This window comes from Gracilinanus agilis, chromosome 3, assembly GCF_016433145.1.
Source record: "Gracilinanus agilis isolate LMUSP501 chromosome 3, AgileGrace, whole genome shotgun sequence".
Classification (NCBI taxonomy): domain Eukaryota; kingdom Metazoa; phylum Chordata; class Mammalia; order Didelphimorphia; family Didelphidae; genus Gracilinanus; species Gracilinanus agilis.
Window position 1 is genome coordinate 159,735,510 of NC_058132.1, and position 27,263 is coordinate 159,762,772.

A 27,263-nucleotide genomic window follows, 5' to 3' on the forward strand; every position below is an offset into this window, starting at 1 on the left:
CTCTCCAGTCATTTTAATTTTAACATTTCTTTGTCCAACTTTTGTTCCTACAGGTTATGGAATCGAGCATGCCCAGTGTGTTCCTCCATCAGAGTTCTCAGAGCCCAGCTTCATTACTGAGTCCTACCAGACACTGCACCCCATCAGCTCTGAGGAGCTCCTTTCCCTCAAATATGAGAATGACTATTCCTCAGTCATCCTTAGCAGGGACCCTCTCCAGGCAGATACCTTGTCAACTGACTATTTCACAATCAAACAAGAAGTTGTAACCCCAGACAACATGTGTATGGGGAGGACCAGTCGTGGTAAGTAAAACCTTATCTTTAGAGCCACTCCTGATCCCAGGAATGTCTGTTTTCTCTGTCTGTTTCCCAATTCTTTTCTTTTCCTTTTTTTTTTTTTGGTTGGTATTATGGGGACCCTCAGATTCGACTTTTCTCATCCTGAATGAGGGGGTATTAAAAAGTTTCCATGCTGGAATTTCTAGTGTTATTATTATCATTAACAGCAAAAATCTGCACTTCTCATTGAGGTTGAAATCACGTAAGACTGAAAAGTTGGCTTTCTTATTTTAGAGGGGAAAAATGGATAAGAATTGGAGCTGATTGTGGTAGGGTTTAGATTTGTCTGTTCTCAAGGTAGAATTTGCTCTGAATCTGTATGGGTCCAACTAAATTAGTGCACCTGAGCAAAACATAACAGCTTCATATATTACTCACTTTTGATTCCAGAACTTCATTGGATCAAATTGCAGATTTGTTGTAACTTGACTGTGGGGATCTTTCTTGTCCATAGTGAAATTGTTACTTCTTTGTGCTCTCAAGACAATTAGTTTGGGAACTGTTTGGAGCCAAAAGATTCATTTTAAAATCCTTACCTTCTGTCTCGGAATCAATACTATGTATTGATTCCAAGACAAAAGAGTTTAAAGAAGACTAGACAGTGGGGTTTAATTGACTTGCCCAGGGTCACAAAGCTAGGACGTGTCTGAGGTCTGATTTGAACCCAGGACCTCCCATCTCTGGGTCTGGCTCTTAATCCACTGAGCTACCTAACTGCCCCCCAGAATCAAAAGATTTAGAGTAATTTGTACTGTGGTGAGGGTACACATTCAGCTGAAAAACCAGTGAAACTGGCAGTAAGAAGATTCTAAGAGGACAGAATCTTGTTGACATCTCTTTTACAATAAGGATAAAATAATGCCCTGAGAACATAGGAAGTACTTTAAAAATATGGCTGACTGCTTAGAACAAACAAACATAAACTAAATTAAACTAAATACTATCCACTCTTAACCAAGACCTAAAAATCAGGATATAGAAACACACACAATAAAAAAATCACAGGCTATAAGGTGAAGTGATTAGATGTCTAATTTGAGCAAAAAGTAATCTATTAAGGGTCTAAAGGAGGATTTGATTATTGAGAAAAAACAAATTGGCTTGGAAGGAGGGAAGACAGGGAGCTTTTCAGATGAGTAAATCTGTGTACAGGGGGTCCTATACTATAGTGAGAGAAAGAGAGATGGTCATAGCTGGACTTCAAAAATTTTTAAAAATCTTTTACTAGCACCAGGCCAGCTAAGCTCAGGAAAGAATGATTGGAGAACCTTTTCTCAAGAATTTCAGGGAAGGGCTTAGGAATAAAACACCAAATGGCATCTTCTTCCAAATTCTATTTAAGACTTTGCATTGGGCTTCTGGACTGCCCACAATGGTGTCTTTATCAAGTATCTTAGCTCACCCTTCCCCTTAAGAGGCCTCACAAGTATCTTGTTAAAAAGTGCAGGGAAAGCCCCTTTTAAAACCAAAACTAGTTATCTACCTTCTCTCCCATAGCTTCAGAGAATGTTTAAATTGTTTATGTTCTAAGTGGGGGGGGGTATGGGTGGGACTAGCTTTATCTTCCCCTTTCAGCATCTTATTTTTGGATTTGTATATCAATATAAATAAATGCACACATGCATCTACCTGTCCTCATGTTGATGTATATGTCTTTTCTTTAAATAGAGTATTAGAAAGACATTCTTGTGGAGGTTTTCTGTTCAGAAACCAGGCAGATGTGGGAGAGACTAGAGCTTCAGTCGCAGATGTAAGAATGGGTGGACCCACTCAGAGGATTCTAAAATTGTCTGTCTTTAAAATACTTTTCTTTCTTTGTTTCTTTGTTTCTTTTTCATTCTCTCTCTCTCTCTCTCTCTCTCTCTCTCTCTCTCTCTCTCTCTCTCTCTCTCTTTCTCTCCCCCCTCCCTTTCTTTCTTTCTTAAAAGGAAAAACAAATAGAGATTCTTATGGAGAAAAAAATGACCCACTTCTTACCCTTTGGTTCAGTCCTGTAAGGTTTAGGCCACAGAAACCTCAGTAGGAGGTCAGTATTATTATTTTGGTGTTAATGAGGCTTCAAACCAAACAGATCTCCATTGGTTCAGAAATTATTAACCTCAGTCTCCCAAAATGAAATTTTATAAAGATAAATCCTCATCTTAGTCTGTAGAGTCAGTTGCATAGAAGCCCTCCCATTTGTTCTGTTAGACAACTTTAATCTTTGTTTTCAGAGCTATCTTATTCTAGGGCATGTCATGATGGTCTTAGTGACAGGTTTTAGTGGGGAGTTTTCCAGAAACATCTAACTCAAGTCTCCTCTATCTTGAAGGAGCCTGGGTACAGAACTGAATATCTAATCTAGTTGGTTCCAGCTCACTATGGAAGAAAATGCTAGGAATGAAAGGTTTCCAGATCCAGAATTGTGAAATAGAGTTGAATGTATATAAGCAGTTTACTACTGTAAACCACCACTCTCTCCAAATACATTTGACTATAGTTAGAAGTGCAACAATAGCACCAAGGGAGTAGCTTGTTGTTCTGTGTTACACATCCTTGTTGGAGCCATCAGTTCATCCCTAGCTTGGTCAGTTTGGTTCTTTATGATCTTCAGTATATTGCAGTAAAGAGTCCTTCTGAGTAAGACCTGAAGGATCTCTATACATTGTTATGATCTGCTCATGTTGTTCTTCATGAGAATAGAAATGGACTGAAAATTTTTGTCCATTTATCTGAGGCTATAGCAGACTCTAGGTAACTAAGTGCTTTTCTTCTGTTGGCATGATTAACCAGGGATAAAAACAGAATCCCAAATAATCCCTAACTTTAACAGGTTCCATGATATAAACAGCAGTCTCATGAGTTATTGCATACTTCAGAGGTTCTTATTCACCTGTAGAACCTAAAACTGAGTCTGGCATCTAGGGTCATGTATTGTGTCATTCATCCCTTAGTGTGAATTTCTGGATGGGAAAATTTAATACATTTTAAATGCAAGTTGAGTTTCTAACTTTAACAGTAAACCAGATAGATGGACTCGGTAATCCTATGGTTGACTGGTCAAACCTTTCTAGTAAGTCATCTCAATTTAATTCATTGGAATTTGTCCCCCTTTCAGTGACTGGAGAGGGAAGGGAACTGAAGCATACTTGTAGTCAACTCAGAATTATTCATTTTAATGCAGGGAATCAGTGGCTCAGATAATTGCTTAGTGAGTAATTCTCAAATCATTTATTGAGTTTTCATATATATTTTTCTGTGTGTGTGTGTGTTTTTTTTTTTTTTTTGGTGGGACTAGAAATAGGACAAGGTTTTGGGGGAGAGGATGAGTATTTTTCTTCTATCTCATCCCATGCTGATATCTAGTCAGTTGTCAAGTTCTCTTAATTTTATCTCCACAATCTTTCTTGTATCCACTCAATTCTTTCCATTTCTGTGGCCACCATTTTAATTTAGGCTGTTATCACATCTCACCTGGACTATTGTTATAGTCTTATAACTGATTTTTCTGTCACTAACTTTCCCCTTTTCTAATAGATCATTCTTCACCCAACTACCAAAGTAATCTTCTTTTAACTATGTCAGTCAGAAACCTTCAGTGGCTTTCTAATACTTTTAGATAAAATACAAACTCCTTTATCTAATTTTTAAAAGTTTCCACAAGCAGTCTCCAATCTACCACTCTAGTCATATTTTACACTCCTCCCCTTTCTTTCAGCCAAAAGGAACCTCTTATTATTCCATGAAATCTCATCTCCAGCCTGTAGACTTTCACAGAGATAGCCTTCTATGCCTGGAATATGTTCCTACCTCTCAAGGATCTCTTCTTCATCTATAGCTCTGATACCAACTCCTCCATGAAGCCTTCCTCTGTTTTTTTCCCATCATTCCCTCTCCTATTTGTTAGTTATCTCTTCTCTTATTTTTTCCTAGAGCTTTTTGTCTGATCTCTTCTTTCTTCCTTCACTTACTTCTTACTCTGCATTATATTTATTTGCATTAGACTTATCACAGTTCCACTTTGTAGATTATAAGATTCTTGAGAGCAGGCATCATGTCATTTTTTCTTTGTTTCTCTAGTATCTAGCACAATGCTTTGCAGTTAATAAGTGTTTTATATATGTGTGTATGCATGTGAGTATATATTATATGCATATTCACATACAAACACACATGATATACAGACATGTATGTAAATAAATATGTGCATATATACAAACAATACTTATAAATGTCTAGATGCATATATTTATGTGTCTGTATATATATATATATATAGTGTGTGTTTTTGAATTCATAGGAAGAGTGTAACAAGATTATTTTTATTAGTTCTGTTTAGCTTAGGTGCATGTTAGTTTATATTCCCTATGTGATGGCAGAGGAGTTGGCCCAAAAGCTTACTGGTTTACAGGAGAGAGGCACTAAAAATTATTGTATGTATAGATGACCGACTGAGAGTTGATAATATATGTAATTCTACATTCACAATCACTGCCACCTTTCTGCTTCCTGAAATGCTGAAGAAAATGGATAATTTTTCCTTTCTCAAACATATTGACAAACATGTGTGTACATATGTACATATGTGTATATATGTGTGTATGTATATGTATATAATTATATATAATTTTTTTTAAAGTAGAGCATGGCAGGCACTCTGATAAGCTTCTCAGCTATTCTGTGCAGCTTCTTTCTCTTGAGATTTGGTGTCAGTGTTTGGGCTTTGGACAGTTTTGCCAATGGAAATTTCTCCAGGAGCTGTTGTGCAATCCCAGCAGCTGTTTTTAACCTGGTTTGGGAAATTAATGAACTTGCATGATCTTGTGGTCAGTGAAGAATGTATTAAGCAACTCACAGAATAAGAGATTTCTGACATTGCCGTGGACACAAACTATTTAAATCAGATTAAAAAACATTTTTTTAAAGAGGTGTACTCTTAAATTAAGAATCCATGCCATGCCTGGAAAGGGTATGGAATGTGGATGGGAGGGGGTGATGGTGGTGTCCTTCTCTGGACTAAGGATCCTACAACCTTACTTGCTTGTAGGAGATATAGGTCTATACATGTATCTCAGTAAGATATAATTATAAAATGCCAAACAGCATTTTAGAAACAAGGTCAAGGAAGGCCAATGTACTTAGAGTGTGATGGATTTTTTTTTTTTGAGGGCTGAAGAATTTTGCCAGATTATGCCATCTTCTTTTTAAAACATGTATGCTGTTTTGATTTGGTATAGAGGTTTCTGCCATAATTTCCTCATTTGGTCTACAGGTCAAAAGTGCTTCGTGGAAATCCCCAGAGTAGGAGTTTCAAGGCAGGGAAATTGTTTAGTGTTTGTATTTCTGAATCTGAGGCCCTTGTATGAGAGGTTGGCAGATCACAAAGCTCTGAATGTGTCCTAAGAGCTGTACAGCAGAGTTAGAATGGATCATACAGCTGTAATGACTCCTTGGATTCAGCCCAGAACAACCCACTTACTCTTGAGTATGGCCAGTAGCCCCAGTGGAACTTCATTTAACCATTGGCCGCCTTGCAGCTCTGAGCTATACCCTTTCTAAGGATAAGAGGGTTTTCACCATTTTCTTTTCCTGACCCCTCCCTCCCTATCCCCATTTTCCCTCCTTCCCTACTTCTAGGTAAACTTGGAGGCCAGGACTCCTTTGAGAGCATAGAGAGTTACGACAGCTGCGACCGCCTCACTCAGTCCTGGAGCAGTCAGTCATCCTTCAACAGCCTCCAGCGTGTCCCCTCCTATGACAGCTTCGATTCTGAGGACTATCCTGCTGCCCTGCCCAACCACAAACCCAAGGGCACCTTCAAGGACTATGTGCGTGATCGTGCTGAGCTCAACAAGGATAAGCCCGTCATTCCTGCTGCTGCCCTGGCAGGCTACACAGGTAGGAATCCCTCACCATCCACTCAAGGGGGCAAGTGGTTATCTGACTCCTGGGAAGGGGCTGATAGAAAATCCTGGAGTAGAAGGTCTTGGTAGTATGGGAGCCTGAGTAGATGGCAAACTTCTTTGGTCTTATTCTCTAATCTACTGGTAGAATGAGAGATATGTTCGTGCTTTTGGCACTCTTTCATTTCAGTAATCAAGGTAAGAGCAGTGCCTTGTTGCCCCAAGAAGCTCTGTCCAGGGGCTTGACATTACAGATATCTGATTGTCCTCTTTTGGCGGTCTCCCCACCAAAGTCAGTGTTATCTGATGATATTAGCAAATTTACCTTTTTTCATGCCTGCTGAATGCTCTTGATTATAGTTCATTATTTACTGAGTGGGCTATTCAAAACTGGGCAAAAAAAAAATCCTTCATCCCTTGGCTTTTCTGTAGACTTATCTTTGGTGAGTCTATAAGATATAATAACTTCTGCTTTGATTTGTTATATACAAAGGGGATTAGGCGGTTCAGTGGATAGAGAGCCAGGCCTGGAGATAGAAGGTCCCAGCTTCAAAAGTGGCCTAGCTGTGGGGCCCTGGGCAAGTCGCTTAATTCCAATTGCCTAGCTCTTACCATTCTTCTGTCTTGGAAGCAATACTTAATATTGCTTCTAAGATAGAAGGTAAGGGTAAGGAAAAAAAAAGATTCAAAGGGATTATTGTACTTGAATGACTTTTTAATTTTTTTAACTTAGCCAGTGATTTAGAGCTCATTACAGTAGTGAAGATGATAATAATGAAATTCAGTAATCATAGGACCATAGATATAGAGCTTGAAAGGACCATGATATCTAATCCAACCTTGTTTTTATTGGTGACGAGATTGAGACCCACAGAGGTTAAGAGATTTGCCCAGTGTCAACAGATAATAACGTGCCAAAGGTAGGAGAAAACTGAGATATGAGTTGTGGGGTTTGGATCAGAGGCCAGAAACAAAGCTTGCAATGGTTTGCAGTTGAGAAGTTTCTTTGCTAGAAACATATGAAATGTAGAGCTAAATCTGATTCACAAAGAACTAATAATTGGATACTTTCTTGAAGGCTTTAAAATCTTCTGAAGATGAAATCATGCTATGAATTTTAATGAGTTTTAAGCTTAGAAGACTCTAAATAAAACATTCCCCTTATTTTTTTACTTTAGACCTATATTGTTCTTCCCCAGTTATGCACTACATATGTCCAGTGTAGTGGATCTTCAGTTATATCATACTGAACATCGCCATAGAGATGTTAACAAATTTCTTGAGTTTGTAGAATGCTGATATTTGAATAAAGGACTAAAGCTTAATTCACTATGGCTTACTGCATACAGAGCATGATGGAAATAGAAAAGCAAGATAGTCTCTGCTTTTGGGGAGCTCACATTTTAATGAGGGGAGAGGGAGACAATTTACAGAAGGCTACACCTTCAAGTCAGATTAAAAGGTGCCATGATCCTGAGGGGGCAGTGGCAAAGCAGATGTCAGTGCCTCTTTTGTGTCACTTCCCACTAATAGAAATCATACCAGTTTCTGGTTTTGAACCATTTGGCAGTGCTAAGGACTCTGGTGGTCAAGAACTTTCCTTTCTGGGTCTTCAGTAGCTGTGGCCATAGTTTCCTCAGGAGCATTTGCCAGGCTGCATCTTCCCAAGGGTTGATTCCCAGAATGATGTCTAAGGGCACTGGACCTGAATCATTGCCATTCCCAAGGCTCTTGGGATCAAAGTCCAGCTGCTTCAGCTGGGCCCAAGGACAGAGGAAGGAACTGACTAGAACATGGAAGCTACCATGCAACTGATCTTCAAGGGAAGACTTCCTATTTGTTTCATTCTCTCTGGTGCAGTGGAGGAAGGCATATTTCATGGCCTTAAAAATGACATTATGACTTTAGAGTTCACCTAGTCCAATTTTTTCATTTTACAGATGAAACCTCTTACCTTGCTTTTCTTGCTAGTAGTGAATATAGGAGGTGCTCAATGAATTTTTTTTAATCAATTGAGTAAAAATCTAAATAGAAGTGAAGGAAGGTATATTTCATGGCCTTAAAAATGGCATTATGATTTTAAAGTTCACCTAACTCAATTTCCTCAGTTTACAAATGAAGCTTCTTATGTCTCATTTCCTCTGATCAGTGAATACAAGGAGTGCAGAATTTTTTTTTTTTTGGTAAGCCAGTTGAATAAAAATCTAAATAAAAGTAGGGTCTCCATTTTTAAATTAAAGCCACCTGGAATGAGGAAAGCTTGGGGGCGAGCCACACCCATGGTACAGAGTGTTAGCTGATGATTAGGAATGCCTTCCAGATGTTACAAGAACAGGCATTGAAAGTAAGGGGAGGGAAGGGCCTCCTTTTTAGGAAGGGGGAAGGAAAGACAGGGAGAACCATCAGTTGTTTGGTCTCAAAGGTTTGACAGGGTGTTAGGGTCACCCTAAGATGGCAGTGCCTGCTTCTGCTATTGGGGTGGTAGAGTGGGCAAAAATTGTGGCTGGAAAGACCTCACCCCTCTTTGACACTCCCACTCTCACTTCCAGTACCAGATTCTTGGCTCTGTTGTTCCTCCTTGAAATATTACCCTTCCCCAACCCTGGCAACTAACCACTGGTGAAATAAAAATCATAGACCATGACCTTAAAAAATGTCAATATGATCTCACTACTAAAATCCTAGACCTTTGGAGCCTGAAGGAATATTTTGGGTCATTTAGAGCCACTCCTTCACTTCACAGGTGAAGCCCCTAGCCTCCCTTTATTCTGTGGGCTGTCTTCTTACTTGTGACCTCTGATGGTCAAGCAATATTGAGGTATCAGATTCTGAGAACACAGCTGGCTGTGAATACTGCTGAAGGTAATTGTGACAGCGTCAAATTGTATTTCTAGCTCCAAGGCTTGAGAAGTACTCACAGGAAAAGCTTAAATGAATTTAGGTGGTTCCCTTAGGAGTTTCCTCACAGCTGAAGGGTTGCAAGAGAGGGTTAGTGAAATCCTATTTTGGCCAGTTTTTTACCAGCCAGTAGCAGAGGTTTGTGGTCAGCCCTCTGGGTTGGGATTCTGGTAGAAATGGATAACTACAGTGGCAAACATGGAGAAGTGGCTATATCCTCATTCCAAGCTGAAACAGGAACTCTTCTGATTTTATTAAGCGTGTTTGTTATTGGGTTTTCTGAATGGGAAATGCAATGAGGCCTAGAGGCAGTGTGCAGAGAAATGACTTGTGCCCTCTCAATTCCCCAGGGTGGTTTATGGGGGCTTTCAAGAGGATTACTATAGCTCTGTTAACAATAATTTACTGAGACCTAAGTGATCTTTACCAGAGCTACCTATCCTTGGGTTCCCTTGCTGGGAAGAGAAGATGGAGATAAAGCCTCAGAGACTAAAGATACAACCCAAAGACTGAATGTGAAATTCAAGTTGAGGCAGGGACAAGGAAATGAGCTGTCAGAAAGGACACTTAATCCAAAGTGCCCTTTAAGAGTAATGAAAATTGGTTCCTCTAGCAATCAAACCTCTGAGTCTGAATGGCAGATAAAATAATCAAAAACTGCTTAGCAGAAATACAAATAACATTCTGGAGATGTGAGCTTTTCCTCAAGATTTGTCCATTTTCACGTGCTGAATATCTGTCTTCTTTATAGAGGATAGTAGATAGGCAGAAATCATTCAGTAGTTAGAAGGGTAAAAAAAGGAAAGCTTACTGGAAGCATCTCTGAATATCATAGCCAGCTAAATAAAAAACAAAAAAAAATAAACCAAAAAAACCTTGTAAACCATAATCATACCCAAAGTGATGATTTCAAATTGTAGAGAAATTATTTTTTCCTTGAAAACAATGAATCCTGTGTGAGGTGCATACTAGCCCTTGGACAATCATTTAACTTCTCTGGGCCTCAGTTTCCTCTTCTGCAAAACGAGGGGGAGAGACCCCAGGTTCTTTAAGGCCCCTTCTAGCTTTTAATCTATGATCCTATGATGCCAAGAATATCACATGAGAGCTTCGACTGATTGGTAATAGCTCTGCTCATCATTTCCTAAATGACAACTTTGTAGGGATCTGATATGGTAGTAAGGGCAGCAGCCCAGAAAGTAGAAATCTTTTGGATCCCCTCATCTGTAATTAGCACATTTTGTGACCTTGAGAAAATCTATTTCTGGCTTGAATACTTCTTTTTCATTTCTGTCAAGGGGAAGGAGGGGCCTCCTTATCTTGCTCCCAGGAGGTCTCTGGGGTTTAATGAAAGCTTAAAATATTTTGAGATTGTTTGCTTAATGCTGTTGCCTGTGTTTTAGTCTTTGCCTGGCCTTTTACTGATTCTGGAGTTGGTCCTTTTGGGGGTTTTAAGTTGCTAGGTATGGGTGGGAGACTTGAACGAGATCAGTTCCCCTGTATTCAAGGCTTAATAGACTTTTTCTGACTGTTCTATGATGACCAATAACTCCCCCCATGATGTTTCTTTTTCTTTTTCTTTTTAAATTTTATTTATTTGTTACATTACAATTCACAGATATTTCCTTCCTTCCCTCCTTCCCCTCCCCATACTAGAGAAGGCATAATTTGACAAAAAAGATATATGCATATATAAAAATTATGCCTTGCTTATTTCTATTTATCAACATGGAAAGATGCTTCTTTTTCTTACTCTTACCCTCTGGTGACTTATTCCCCACCTGTAACATAATTTTGGGGAAAAGAATGTCCATTTCCCAGATATAGCCCCCTCTCTAACTCTCCAGGAACAGGTACTAAAGACACATTTGGTGGAATGTCTTTGGATGAGTCTCTGCTTTTTGTTGCAGCCCCTATCTCCAGACTTCAGGTATCTCCTTCTGCTGCCACTTTGTCCCACCCAAGTATGCTCAGATTCCCCAAGTTCCAGGTTGTGCGTGCCTGTGTGTGTGTGTGTGTGTGTGTGTGTGTGTGTGTGTGTGTGTGTGTGTAGGGGTGGGAGAGGGAGGTACTTTCTGTTCCTTCGTTTGATGTCTTAGTTGTTTCACTGTAAGTGAAAATCAGTTAGAAACTGAATTTTTGTGTTCTCTTGCACAGTTACATTCTTCCTCCATAGATAAGAAAAATTGCATCAACCTTCTCTGGGCTCCCATGGCAACTTGTTAAATTAGGTCAAGATGTGGGAACAGATAACATGGCTTGAAAGGCTGCCTGTTAGCAGAGTTAAGAATACATCAAATGCAATGCTAGCTTCCGCCAAAATGTACCTTCTTACCTTACTGTGAACTGCTTACGGTTATCAGGCTGATAGCATCAGAGAGCTCCATTTTTTTCTTGTGTTCAAATGCGTCATGAGCAATTCAAGATCATAAGTTGGAGATGCCTGGGGCAATATTTTCTGAATTTTGTTTAGCCATAAGGGAAATGTCTTTGGGACCCCCAATCTTGAAATATTCTGACATCTTTGATTGAGCCTGGCACATTTAGATTATCATATTGCCAAAAAAACATGTTTTCCCCATTCTCCAGATGAAGAAACTAAAACTAATACAGTGACTTGTCTAGGGTTAGACCCAGCAGATAAGACAATTCTAAATTTTTCACCAGAATACAAAACCATCCCTCTTCCAATATCAATCAGAATAATGTTTAGAGCATGGTAGTCTCTTTCTTGCTTTCCAACTCATACAAAATGATTAGGGAACTTCTCTACCATTTGTCTTTAAAAAAACAAAAAAAATCTTATTTATTTTTGAAGCAACAAGTTAAAAAACATCTATCCTTTCTCCACACACATACCCACCCCGTTGAGGAAATTTAAAACATAAACAAATCCCTCAATACATAACTCCATAGTCTGACAAAAAGTCCCAAATTGATCATGACCAAAAAAGTTATGCAGTTTTAATTTCTTACCTTCCAAGAGGTACGTGGCATGTTTATTTGTTCTTTTGGGCTTGGACTTTTAGACATTGCATTGATCAGAGTTCTAAAGTCTTTCAAAGTTACTTTTCTCTCTAATATTGTTACCATGTTAGTTATTTACGTATTTTTCCTCACTGGGTCCTGAATCTTGATCTTGCTACTGCCTACAAAGGCTTCACTTCCATTTTCATGAACTCTGGAATTTCATTTTGTGATCACTTTCTGTTGTCATTCCACTTCTGCTTTGAGTCCTCAAACTTTGCTCATCATCCTAATCATGCCCTCTAATCCTCCCTTTCTTTTTAATCTTTTTAATCTTAACTCTTCTTTTTAATCTTCAATCCCAATTTTTCCCAGGAGCAAAAAGATTATTAGATGTAGTTTTGTTTGAGCTCCTTTCTTAAGCAACTTATTGTTTTTGATTTAAAAGCAATTATTATGGGGGCAGCAGCTAGGTGACTTAGTGGTTTAAGAACCAGGCCTGGACAAGGCACTTCAACTCCCCCCACCCCTCACCCTCCAGTTACCTAGCCCTTACCACTCTTCTGCCTTGGAACCAACACACAGTATTGATTCTAAGATGGAAGGTGACCCAAACTCAGAGTGAACTGATTCTTTTTCTGAGAATTCACTTAAAGAGTATCTTTCAAACTTCATGCCAGAATTATTTGGATTGATATATAATCACATATAAATAATATAGTAATCAATTATATAATTATTGCTAATATATTAGTTCTAAAATTGAAATTATATTAATATAATAAATTGATAAATGAATATATAATAGTATGTTTTATATACATACATAGCCACACATGTGAACTATGTAATATGTTGCTTTTCCAAGCTATGATTTAGAGGAAGTCAAGTAGGACCCTAGCAGGTAAGGGTGAAACTGAGCAAAATGTGATTTTGATGAGGCTTTAGAGAGGGCTGAGATGGCTTTGGGTGACTCTCACCCTGGATAGGTTTGTTTCTTTGACCATCAATGCCTTTCTCACTGCCTCTTCTTCCTAATCTTTTACCTCTGTGGCCGTTGCTTTTACCATCTTCCATAAGAAAGAGATTGTTGCAGTGGGACAATTCATAACTGTTATCTTCATCTTTAAAATGTGGGGTATTGGGTTTCTTTTTTCTTCCAGACAGTTGACACTGGGGGGCTAGAATTGGTGTAGGGAAGGCAATTTGCTTGCAGATTGTATCTGTATCTGGAGTGGAGGGTGATTCTTTTTGAACCTTTTGCCTTGGGGGACAGCTAGGTGGCACAGTGGTTAGAATGCCAGGCCGGGAGTCAGGAAGACTTGAGTTCAAATCTGATCTTAAACAACTGTGTAATCCTGGGTGAGTTCCTTAATCTCTATTTGTCTCAGTTTCTTCATCTGAAAAATGAGGTTAATGATTGCACCTACCTCCCAGGTGATGAGGATCAAATGAAATAATGATTGTAAAGTGCTTAGCACAATGCCTGGCATGTAGTAAGCCCTATGTAAATGCTAGTTATTATTATTATTATTATTATTATTATTATTATTATTATTATTATTCTCATAGCACTTTGAAGCTCTTTGATCAGGTAGTAACTGCCAAGTCATTGGCATTGATGAGTAATGAAGCCTCTGAGAATGGACTTCTGGTCCATGGAGTCAATTTCTAGGTATGGTCTCTGTGCTTGTTTCAAGTAAGTCATCCCCCCAACACCTCCTTCCCTTTCCCTCCCAGGAGCCTCTCAGTCTCACATAGCACGATTTTGTCTTTTGACCTTTTGAACAAAAGCTGAAACTACAACTTATCCTGAGAAAGGTTGGCTACCACCCTCATTTGCTTCTCAGTCTCCAGTTCAAAGCACAGTCTTTTCCCTTTGAAGTGAAATGATCCCACTGAGCCAGATCTCTTTAGTGCTGCTTGGATTTCTAGCGTTAAGGGAATCCTTACAAAATCCACCTCTGATAATTAATTGAGCTGCCCTGGAAAGCTTCTGCCATCCATTGGAAAAGATCCTGTCAGAATTACTCAGTTTTCTCTGCTTTTATAGTTTGGCACTTTCCTCCCCCATGAATGAATTTTCTGTGGTTTGCCTTTCCCCACTCCCCCAGCTTCCTCCATTTCCTTCTCAGGCATCTTAAAGCACTTTTACATTTCTTGAATCCCTAAAGGTCTTATTAGAAGCAGCTGAATGGCTCAGTAAATAGAGTTCTAGGTCTGGTAACAGGAAGATCTGAGTTCAAATCTGGTCTCAGACCCTTACCAGCTGTGAGACCCTGGGCAAATCACTCAATCCATTTGCTTTAATCCACTGGAAAAGGAAATGGGAAATCACTCCAATATCTTTGCCAAGAAAACCCCATACAGGGTCACAAAGAGTTGGACACAATTGAACAACAATGCTCTTATTGTATAATATTGAATATCTAGCTGTGTGAATGGGCATTTTATCCCTTGGTGGTCTATATGCTTCTTGAGGACAAGGATTGTCTTCATCTAAATGTTGTACTTCTCCCAGTGCCCCGCAAAATGTAGGTGCTTAATAAATGTCTTTGTAGTTGCACTTCCCTTAGCTCTGCGTGAAGAGGGGATGGTTCAGATTCCTAAAGACTAGAGTTAAAAAACGAGAAACCTTCAGTCCTTCCCTAAACTGGATTTAAAGTAGAGGTTTTACCTTGCTTACCAATAACCTCTTGTTCTCATTCATTTCATTTAGTCAGTCTTGCCTTCCTAGTAAAATATGAAGTTCCTCAATTAATACTTTTGTGGTATTCCCTCTTAGCACACAGGCATCTGACTTTACTACCACTTAAGAGATGCTTAATGTAGCACAGTGAATAGAGAGTCAGTCCTGGAACTGGAAGGACTTGTGTTCAAATGTGACCTCAGACACTTCTTAGCTGTGTGACCCTGGGCAAGTCACTTAGCCCTACTTTCCTCTAGCCCTTCTGTCTTAGAGTTGTTACTAGAACAGAAAGTAAGGATTTGTAAAAAATGTACTTAATGCTAGAATCATGTAATCATAGAGTATTAAATGTAGAAAGAACCTTAGAAAATCAGCTAGTACAATTATAATATTTTACAGAAGGAGAAACAGGCCCAGTGACTTGACTCAGGTCACAAAGCCAATTAGTGAGTTAATATTCTAACTAAAAGCTCTCATTATAAAGCCTGTCAACTTGGAAGCATCATGGTACAGAGTAAAAATCACTGGCTTGGGAGTCAGAGGACTAGAGATCAAATGTTGCTGCTTTCACCATTCCATATGCCTTAGTCTAAAACACTTAACTTCTCTGTCTCGTTTTCCCCATCTATAAAATGAGGGGGTTGGACTTTTTGATTTCTAAAGTCCCTTCCAGTTCTTACTCTACAATTTATAACATTTTCAATGAGAATAACTAAAGCTACATCTCTGAATCCAAACTTTATTGAGGCCAGTCCCAATCAGTGAAATTTCCCCAAATTTTTGTCTGGACTAACCATGCTGTTGAGACCCAAGATGCCTAGGAGGATCCCATTGCTCTTCTGATTCATGAGAAATAGAGCCAAGCATTCAGTCCTTAGGAGGTATTGACCAAAGAGTCCTCTTTCTGATTCATTCGTGCCTTAGATGTGAGGCCTAAGAGTGAAAGTTCTCTAGATGACTAGATGTGAAAGTTGAAACTGAGATGAGGCTGGGACTAGCGCTTGTTGAATGATGCTCATAGAGCCCACCTCTCTGGAGGCACAGAACTTTGTTCAGATGATGAAAAATTTCTCAGAGACCCTCTGAATTCTGAATTATTTGATAACCGACTTTTTCCTGGTGGAAGGTGCTCAGTATATTGCATTGCTGTGAGATACTTTCCTGTATTTTGTTATTCATGTATTTTATTCTCAGCTTTGCCACTTATTACCTGTGTGAATGTAGTCAAGTTGCTTAACCTCTTTAGAGATCTCATTTTCTTAATTTGGAAGATTTGGGAATGGGTTGGACTAGTTAACCTCTGAGTCTTCTTTGGTACCAGATCTCAAAAGAAAAAAAAAAAAAGAAAAGCTTTTGACTCCTTGGCACAATGTCTTACTTATAGTAAGTCATCAACAACCATTTGCTGAATGACTGATGGAACAAATGAATGAATGAGGTTTCACAGCACAAGAATTTTCTCCTTAGATTTAAATCATCTCATCAAAATGTCTAAAGGGTTTGAGTTTTCTCAACCTAGGTTTCCAAGGAGATGCATTAACTTGTAGGATGGTACTGAGTGAGAAGCATTACTGAAGAAAGTACAGAACTCAGAACCTCCAGGTCCCAGTCCTTGAGTGTAGCTAGTGAATAACTTATTATTTTCTAGATTTATAGGAGGACATTAATCTCCAGTCATCCATGTTTTTAACCTAAATTGCACTGACTTTACCCAAATCCCTACTCCAAACTCCACCCTACCTTTAAGAGCTTCTTAAAAGAAACAGTTACCTAGAAAACACTGGTAAGAAAAGACATAAAAAAACCCACTTCCTGACATTAGCTTCACTGCTTCACCATCAAGCATTGAGTCAGTACTGGGGTTGACATGGTTAAAAAGAAATATTTGTGGGTTTAGAGGAAAATTACTGTTTCTTTAAGGGAGTAACAGCTTCCCTTCCCCCTTCACTTACCACCTTCTTGTTCTTCTACCCCCATATACGTGATCTTGAAAACTCAGGCGTTGCAGGTGTGAGGAGAAGGGGCAAAAATAAGCATCTTTTCTCCAAAACTTTAAAATGTTATAACTGTCTTGTTGGCAAGCCCTACACTCACCAAATGAGACAATAATGCATGTCCCAACCAGACTCTACTTAGAGTAGGACAGTGGTTCCTATCAGTCTATGTGTGGCTTTTATCCCAGATAGTCAGCTCCACAAAGCTTTGATCTCTCTTTCAGGGAAGTATTGGAACCTATATCCCAAATGATTTTTTTCCGTAAGAGGAGATTATAGAATTCTCTTCAGAGCATTTGCATATAGGAAGAGGCTGTACAAAGAGAAACAAACACCTTTTGGAAAAAGAGGATCTAGTCCTCTCTGTGGCCAAGGTCTCCCCACTGAACACTTTCTGAAACACTTTTACTTGTAAAGCAGTTTCCATCTATTTTTCTGTTCATAGACTAAGAAAAAAATTTTACAAGGACATATATATGTGTTTTTAAAAATTATAGGTGGTTATATTCATTTTCAAAACAACTTTTCCATATATTTTATAGCTTTTAACATTTTTATACCCTCTATTTTAACTACTAACAGCAAGGCTCATAAAATTCCAGAAAGTTATTTTTCTTCTTTTCCTTTTGTATCTTTTATTTATCCATAGTTTCAATTTTTTTTGAAAATTTTAAAGAAAATTTCTTCAATTTCATGTGATCCTTTTAGTCCAATCATATTTAAAGTACCTGCATCCATTTCTTCCATCCCTATTCTTTACAGTTCTTTTATCCTTTCCATATATGTGAGCTTTCCAATTTAAAAACTTTCTGTAAAGTAGAAGAACTATAGGATTCTTGCTCTTATTTTATAAATGGAGAAACCAGGGCTTACTGCTATGATTTATTTAAAACTCAGGGTTAAAATTCCTTGTCACTCAATTACTTTGGGCTTTAAGATTATAAGGTCTTACAAGGCCTAAATGTTTTATTTCTAGGGCTCAATCTGTGACCATATACTTCTTAGGTTCAAGATGATTCATGTGTGACCAAAGACATGATAATTAACCTCTCAGTTCCTGGGGTAAATCCCTAAGACTATTGAAGACAAGTTCCTGCTCTGTTTTGGTGAAAATAATTTCTATACCAGCAAGCACCCAACATCAATAAAATCATAAGACTATTTCCCTTCCCTAATAAAGTAAAATAAAATAGAATAAATAAAAATCTTGGTTCCTGCCTTCTAGGGGTTTAAAATTTAAGATAGCCTATATGCGAACCCATTTTAAGTCCTATATATAATAGAATAAAAATAATTAGTGGATAGAATTTATATCGTATACAAATAGCCTTTTTTGGACTGATAATTCCTACTCCCTTTCATCTCGTCTGAGGATTTTCTCCATTTTCTCTTTTATCCTCTGTCTTCAAACATGCTCAGCTCTCTCTTCTCTTAAAACCTTCCCTTGTTCCTGTTATGTCTTCTATCATTCTTCTCTCTCATATTAAACTTCTACAATGAATAAGTCTAACTCAGAGCTTCTACTCCTTCACCCGCTCACTACTCATCAGAATCCCTGTAATATCACTTCTATCCCTACCGATTCATCTATGAAAACGATTATCCCAAGGGCCATTAATGAACTCTTAGTTGCTATATCTATTGGCCACACTTTAGTTTTCCTCCTCCTTGATCTTTCTGCAACATCTAACACAAATGTATATTCTCTTCTTAGTAGAAGCCTTTCCTGATCCTCCTTAGATTTAGAATCTCCTTCTGTTGGTTGTCTCCAAGTTATCCTATATGTAGTTTGTTTTTTACATAATCGTTTTTGTGTTGTTTCCCATATTAGACTGTGAGCTTCTTGAGAGCAGGGGTAATCTCATCTTTCTTTGTATTCTTCACACTTATTCCTATGTTCCTGGCACCTGGTATGTGCTTAATAAATGTTTATTGAGTGACTGATACTTTCTTCTTCCTTGGTTTCTTTGATACTATTTTCTCTAAATACTTCTCCTACCTCTCTGACTATACCTTTAAGAGTTTATTTTCCTTCTTTAATCACTTAACTATGAATGTCTTTGGTCTTTTCTCTCCACATTTTCTTCATTGTTGATCTCATTCATTCTCCTGTCTTCAATGATCAACTCCTTGCAGATAACTTTGAAATGTTTTTATTTAGTCCCATACCCCCTCACCAGTGTACAATGTCCTACTCTCACTTGAAATTTAACATGTCAAAAATTTCATACAAAACTCCCCTGTCCCCCTTAAAACTTTTCCTTTCTAGCTTTCCTGTTTCTTCCCAGTTAGCCAGGTGTGAAATCTTTGGGGCATCTTTGAGTTTTTCTTCATTCTCATTTTCTACATCCCAATCTTGTTGATTCTGCCTCTTCAGTCTCTCTCTCTCTCTCTCTCTCTCTCTCTCTCTCTCTCTCTCTCATCTCAGTGCCACCATCCTAGTCTGGGTCCTTCCAGTGAACTATATTATAAGAGCCTCCTGAAAGATTCCTTTCTTTCAATCTCTCCCCATTACTAGTCATCTTTTGGTACAATTGAACTTGTACATATAGTATAAATGAAAAGTTTATATTATAAATACATGCATATATGTGTAACAGATACTGAATAAATATGTTTTTAAATGAATTACAATGAAGGTAGGTTTAGTTTGGGGACGATGGCCATACAGACCAATTTGAGAGACTTTCCCTTCCCTTCCTCATTTGTTTGTTGCCTAGATATTGTTTGGCATACCATTTAGGTGATATGGTACCTTAGTTTGAGTTATGCACTCTTTCCCACAGAGAGGAAAGCAGGCAGGCAGAACGTTTCACACGAACATAATTTCAAAGTTGGGCAAGATGGAGCTGGGTCATTGAGTGCCACCCAGTCTTTTCTGCTCAATCTGAAAGGGCTTCACGGAGTTGAGACGTTTTCAGATTCTTTTTAATTTATAGAAAGACAAGGATTTGGTAAAGGGGAGAAATGAGCACTCAGACCATAGAGTTCCTAATTGCTGTGGAATGGAGTACATACTCAATTGTACTGAAGGATGCCTTGTGAACAGACAGGTCATTTCTGTATCAAAGTGTTCTGTTTTTGCTATTATTGTTTGACTGTGGGTTGAGACATCTGGCTAAAAGGGAGGGACTAGAAAAGGCTGTTTCTCTGTTTTGGGGCCACCTGCCAGATGTGTTCTGATCACAGAGGAGTCAGCCCTCCTGCAAGGCTGACCAACCATGAGAGTTTCATAGGTTAAAATAAAATCTGGTGCCCTCCCCACTCAGAGGTCTTAAATGCTGCTTAAATTATCAACAGAACTACAATTTAACCCCCCAGTTGTCAATGAGGTGTGGAACCTTATGCTTCTGTAAGGATGCTTAGGGATTCAGGAGTTCTAATCTTCCTTTCTCAACAAAATGAGAGAAGCAAGAATTTATAACCTATCTTGCCCTTTCTATAGTAGCAAGCAGTTTCCATATTTGAGATGCAGTTTCTCTCTTTAAGAGGAATTTCTCTTCTTTTTAAATTTTATGCTTCCTCTAAGCTTGAGATCTCTACCTGTTTAGAAGGTATATTTTATAAGTTAGTCTTTTGTTGGGTATAAATAGCAAGGAAGCTCCGGTTGATGGGAAGTGAGGAATTTGATAGCCTTGCTTCAGCCTGTTAAAGGAGAAGAGCTCCCAGAAAAGGAGTAATTCAAATTATGGCAATATTGCCCTTATTATTTGGTTCAGTTGTAATCAGGCCACAGAAGAAAGAGGTAGTAGAGGGTGGCTGCCAGTTTGCTTTGGTTTCTTTGGGTAATAGGTGTGACTGGCAGAGGTGAAGTGGGAAGACAGTGTTTTGAAATCAGAGGGAATGAATGGTTGGTCAGTCAACAAAAACAGATAAAGTGAGGTTTATGGGCTATTGGGCTACTTCTGCTTTATTGCTCCAGGGTCAAGTCAGTCTCTACTCAGTTGGCAGGGATCAGTTTTGCTAAAGGAGCAGGGAGGAGGTTTTGAGAGAACCTCTGCTTGATGATGGTGTTACCTCTTTATTCAATCTCCTCATCTTTATATGAAGGTTTCTATTTTCTCAACTGTGGAGGAGCTACCACTCAGGGAGCATCAGAGTGAAAAGAAAAGATGAATCCTTCAAGATTTTTTAGTGGTCAGGATATAGAATGTACTTTTTGCTTTTGACTGGTGAAGGAAGGATTTAAAGCATCATCAGAATTTCCAAAGCATGGCTTGACACAGTCTCATTTGATGATGAGTAGTATGATATAGTGGACAGAGTACATGATGTCAAAGGACCTAGGTTCAAATCCTACTTCAGATATTTACTATATTTGTAACAATAGGCAAGTTTCTCCTTATTGATAAACTAGGGGAGTGGACAAGATGGGGAAAAGGGGAACAAGCATATTTGTTAAGCACCAGGCCCATGCTAAGAGCTTTACAAATATCTCATTTGATGGTTACTAAGGACCATTTCAGCTCTAGAGCTATGATCCTATGATCATAGATGGATTAATTAGAGTATCTTGAGATTCCTCTCTAAGGAAAATTGCATCTGCAGCATGGCTTGCAAGTTAGTTTGGTTGCTGTTCTAAAGTAGACTCATCAGCTTCTGTTACTAGATCTTTATCAAAGTCTTCAGATCAATGTCAATTCTGAGCTGACCATCTTTCTCATACTCCAGAAGAGAATAATAATAATGAAAACAGTAATAATAATAATAATCCCCTCAGTGCCCTTTGTCCATATCTCAAGAGAGGAGGAATGTAAAAGTTGGAAATTATCAGCCATGATAATAATACTAATGATAATAGCTTGAATTTATCTAACACCTTAAAATCTTCAGGGCATTTTACATGTCTTATCTCCTTTAAGCCTTCAGAGGTAGGTGCTATTATTACCATTATTTTATAGTTAATGGTTCTGAAACTCAGAGAGATTGCAAGTGACTTATCCACTGTCACAAAGCTAGTAGCAAATAATGGTGGGATTAAAATCCAGGTGGTGTTTTTTTTTGTGTGTGTGTGGGAGGATGCATAACCAGCATTCCATCTAGGAGCAGAACACTGCTCCTAGATATCAAGAATTACAAAACCAGTAAGGAAATGTCAGTCTGTAGAGGAAAAGGTCTGAAGGAGCAGTCAGTGATGGGGTGTGGGTTTGGGGGACTGCTTAATGGTATGCATGTGTACATAGTGTGCCTATTAGAATCCCCCCAGCCCCCATCCATAGAAAGAGACTTTCCTCTAACAGGGACCCCACTGTAGTTGTGGCTCTGTGCTCTAACTTGAGAAGCATAGTTTCCCAGTGATGCCAGTGAATTCCTGATGTGTGACACTCCAGAGTAGTTGTGGCAAAGGACTCCCTTGACTGCCAATGGGGGCCTTCAGACAGGGCCACCATTGTGAGTCACATTTAGCATGTGAGCTTCCCCCTTCCCATGACTGACGCTATTCTTAGTACCCTCCTCTTCCCCCCCCCAGGACAGAGGTCATCAGGCCACAAGCCGGGGCTGGATGATGTGTTGGGGGTGCTTTACAATTTGAAGAAATCCTAGGGATGAAGGGAGTTGAGCAGGGAAGTTTAAAACTGAGTGAATTTGATTAAACCTATATGGATCACAACTGAAAATATTCTCTGGCTGGGTTAAGAGTCTGCTTTGAGGAGATCAGGAGTTGGACCACCATGCAAGCTGCTTGGCCAACCTGCATAATGTACCTATATCTTCAATTCAGTGCACCATTCAAGCCATTGGTTTCCAAGTAATTTTTATTCTTTTTAACCCCATCTTGGACATAAGGGGATAGATAGTCCATTACAGAAACAAAGGCTTCTGTTCTATATAATGTGAGGGGCTTATAGGAAAAAGTTTTAACCATTGTAAATAAAGACACATCAAGTACCTATGAGGGAGCCAACTTGGCTGGAGGCAAGGTCATGGCAACCCAGCTGCAATTACCCATCTTTCTAGTCTTCCTCTTTCAGCCCGTAAGGAATGTATTTTATGTAGTATGAATGGAGTCAAATTCAATTGAATTGTCTGGCAGCATGCTGACATTTTTTTCTCCTTATTCCTCATTTGGCAAGAGGACACAGACCTTGAATTCTTAAAAATGAATCATGAATTCTGCTTATTGGTTTTTGTGCTTGTTTTATGTTTTTCCTTTTGGTATCAGAGGATGTGGATTCAAATCCAAGTCTATTTACTACCTGTGTCACCTTGGCAAATCATTTAATCTCCTCATCTATAAAATGAGGCAAGGCTGAACAAGATAACCTCTAGGGTCCCTTCTAACACCGAATCTAAGGTCGTATTTTTCTTTAATGAAAGAATAAATGTTTTATAAAGAGTGATTAGAGATCTCCCTAGTAAGCCAAAGATAAGAAGCTTAAACTTTTCATTCACCCCAGGGTTAGTTATATATCTCTTATAGTGTCAAGACTTCCAAAGTCAGGTGTTGGAAAGTAAGGAAGTAAGCAAGCATTTTTAAAGTACCTACTCTGAGCCAGGCACTTTACAAATATCATCTCATTTGATGCTTCTGGTAGGTAGGTGCTGTTATTATCCCCATTTCTGGTTGAGTTATTTGGTTAAAAGTAAAAGAGGTTAGGTGTCTGAGGTCAAATTTGAATTCAGGTCTTCCTGCTTCCAAGTCCAGCACCCTATCCACTGTACCATCTAGCTGCCTCATTGGGGATGGGGTAGGGGCATCCTGGCATCATCACAAGATCCTGACCCTTGTTTTGATTTCCTTTGTATCCTCTGCACTTTTCACAATGCCTGGAACCTAGAAAGTGATAATACTTTTGCTTGACTGAACTGTCTTGAGACTAATCAGAGAACTTTGTCTATTGCAAACTTCTTTCCCAAAACTAACTTCCCATTGGAAATCAAGAATTTTCTTTGGAGAGAAGAAACAACACCTTTTCATGTTTTCACTTTTCCTTCTTTTTGTGGATAAAAAAAAGGAAAGAACCTGATGGTACATTGGATCAGAACTCCCAGTGCCTTTACATAAAGTTCTTATAATCCTTTTTTGACCAAGGAAAAAGCCTCAATGAAAACAGACCCAGACAGAACCTTCCCATTCCCTTTACCCCCACCCCCCACTAATTCTACTCATATAAGCGGTCAAACATTTCCTGGGAAAGGGCATGTACACATAGGAAGACTTGACAAATGGTTTTGGCAGCACCAGCAAGAATAACCTTCACTCTTTTTCCTCTCTGGCTTGATGCCAGAAGAGATTGACTTGTAGTCCCTCTTTTTTTTTCTGTGTTGGGGCAAGCACCAGCCAAATGTCATATTCAATTCTTCTGGCTCCACCCTGATGAATAGTGTGCTTCAGGGGGTGTAGGGAGCCCAGTCTTGCCCTCTCTTTCCCCATCCTAGTGTATTTTACCCTTTCCACTTTGACTTAAAGCTTCACATTTTGGTTCTGTTATTTGAATTTTCCAGACATCAATACCATTTCACTGCTGGTAAATCTCCAGTGTCCTTTTTCAGCTCCCTCTTTGTATGTGGTCTTTCCCTATTAGAGTACATGCTTCTTGAGGTCAGGGACTGGCTTTCTTTTTGCTTTTATTTGTAAACACTTAGCACCAAACGTGGCACATAGTAATCAATAAATTCTTCTTGCCTTGAATCAATCTACCCACAAATTTTTTGTTCTTTATTGACTTTATTGACAATTTTTTTATATTGCCTGTATTTCCATTCCACTTCCTTTCCCAGGAATCCATTCCATATAACAAAGAACACAAAAAGATGAGAAAAAATAGTTGACTTTGTATGAAGTGTTTCATACCCATAGTTCTTCCCTTTTGCAAAGAAGCAGGGGAAGTGCCTTCTTTTATCTTATGGTCAGTTTTTGTGAGTGCCTCCTTTGGAGACTGTACAAGGCGTTGTTTTAGATTACATAGAAATGATCCGGCCCATATTCCTTACTTTCAGGGAACTTAAAGTCTGGTTAAGGAGAAAAGATGCTAGAGGTTAGGTCAGAATGAACCTAAGGGTTCACTGGCAGTCTGTGCTTTATTGAGGAATGAATGGTGTTAACAAATGAGTCAGAGCAATGAATTAAGATGTGAATGAGATTCCTTGGGGCAAAGGGAGGGATCTAGAAAAGGCTTCTTGAAGGAACTGAGTCTTGAATTAAAGCTAGAAGGTAATTGAAACAATATTAGAATGGCCAGTGAAGGCTGGAAGGTAAAGGGGAATCATAGTGGTTACGAAGAAATTAAGATGCTTTGGTGGAGTGGGGGAAAGGCATTTTTTAAAGATGTATTTTGACCTTTAGAAAGCCATAGCTGAGGAGGAGAGTTCCTGCCAAAGAGCCAGGGAAGTACTTCCAACTCCCTGTTGGCATGCCCATACTATAAAGATGCATGAATTGCCATGTAGCACAGTGTCCTCATGGGGACCTTACAAAGTCTTCCTCCTTCAGATTCATTCTGTGGCACAAGAAACAGTAAACTCTTGAGTCAGATCCCTTCAAGAAGTATTGCGTGGTGTAGTTTGGAGAACTCGTTGTTCTTATTTAACCATTGCTCTGCTCACCAATTAAAGTAATCAACCTTTATGCATCCTTTTATAGACCCCTTTGGGTCATACTTTTCATGGCACACACAGACCAAAGATGTTAATTATGCCTCTAGAAATCACAGAAGGAAAGAATGTTAGAGTTGGGTGGGACCTGTGATAGCATGTTGTGCTCAGAGCTCTAGAATAAACAATAAGGCTTACTGACCTCCTCACTCATCTCCCTCTATTCTCTGGGATGGTATTTCATTGGGAAGTCTTTGTGATTTTCATTTTTAGCTTAGCATCTCATTTGGAGAGTATTTGGGTAATTTCCATTAATTCCTTTAGAAAAAGTTTATATATGCATAATATACATATATATGTAAAAACTTTTTCTAAGGGAATTAATGGAAATAATATATATGTATATATGTATATCTCTCTCTATATAATTATATCCATCTACTCTATTTAAACCTACAAGCTCTCCTTCGATGGGGAGAGGCTCTAGTATGATATAGATACTTCCTCCAAAGGTAGATATTGACTTAATCTTTTTTTACCCTATTTAAGTCTTCCTACCTTATTTTTTAGAATATTTTGGGAGGGTTTGAAGGTAACTTATCTTGAACACCTTTTTCTTTTTTTGTCTTATTGTACTCTAAATTATTTTTTTTCCTCACCAAGTAAGAAGGATGTAAGAATTATAGCTTTAGTTTCCAGAGTTTGAAACATTTTCCTCAAATTAAAAACAATTGTCTCCAAATGTGGCTATAGTTTTGCTACTGTTTGAAAGGGGGGTCTGGATCTGGCTTCAGAATTGTGAAGACTTGGGTTCTGGCCCCTCTTCTGCCACATACTGGCTATAGGTCTCTGATAAAGTAACTTTATCTTTTAGAGGCCCCACACTACATCGATCTACATTGATTGAGAGATTGTTTCCTCAGTGGGGAGCTCTGTGTACAGATGAAATCATAAGGACCAGACCAAAAGGAAAGAAAAAAGGAGCTGGGGATGTACAATTTTGAGATGTTATTTTGATGGAGACCAGTGGTGTGTCTTCTAATAATTACTCTCAAGAACTGTTCCTAGAGGAATTGACTTTTCTTTGGCCAGTGTTACCAGTTCCTTCACCTCTAGTTGTAAAGATTTCCTTTCCCTACACTACATGGCCTTTCTATAATAGGTTGAAAATAAACCTAAAGTTTGCAGATGAACACCTTTAAAAGACTTATTTTATCTCACTATGCCAGAAGCAAAGGAGTACTCTGAAATTGTACAGATTCAGAGAATTAAAATGCCAAGTTTTCCATACCCAGGCTACAGCAGCGTAAGACTTATCTTAAGTCAACTCATCCCGAGGTTGGTTGTAACATCAATCTATACTACTGAATTCCACCTTTGCCCATGTTATGCCCATGGGATTTTTCTAAATTTCACTTTCTACACTGATAAAAAAAAGGCCTTTTGGTCACACACTAATCTTTTCATTTATGGCTGTATACGAGTACAGAGATTGGTACCAGTAGAGTAATCTGTGAATCCTGAAGACATAAAAAGTATTGAAAAAGAAAAGCCATGGAAGGAGGTGTGACATAGAGTTTTTAACATAAAATAAACATCATCAAATTGTTTGAGTCCTAGCAGACCTTAGTGTTTGACATCTCCAAAGTCTGAGACAAGGAATGCATAGTCTTTAAAGGTAGATTTTAGTGACTCTGCATGAGGAATTTCCAATAGGGTCCTCAATCCATCCACATAGGGTTCCTTAGATGGCAAATTAGTTCCTTTGTTCCCAATGAAAAGAAACAAAGAAAAAGAATCAAAGGAAGAAATAGAAAGGAAGGAAGGAAGGAAGGAAGGAAGGAAGGAAGGAAGGAAGGAAGGAAGAAAGAAAGAAAGAGAGAAAGAAAGAAAGAAAGAAAGAAAGAAAGAAAGAAAGAAAGAAAGAAAGAAAGAAAGAAAGAAAGAAAGAAAGGAA

General features: G+C 38.6%; 1 protein-coding gene across 4 annotated transcripts in view; it reads left to right on the plus strand.

The window, feature by feature from the left end:
- ETS1 (ETS proto-oncogene 1, transcription factor) overlaps positions 1-27,263 on the plus strand; it is a 182,295-nt gene that overhangs the window by 150,673 nt on the left and 4,359 nt on the right. For 2 of the 4 annotated variants that reach the window (XM_044668336.1, XM_044668337.1), the window contains 2 exons: positions 54-305; positions 5,958-6,218. In XM_044668336.1, coding sequence (XP_044524271.1) covers positions 54-305; positions 5,958-6,218 — 513 coding nt within the window. The remainder of the gene's footprint in view (positions 1-53; positions 306-5,957; positions 6,219-27,263) is intronic. The other 2 variants (XM_044668338.1, XM_044668339.1) reach the window with 2 other exon arrangements.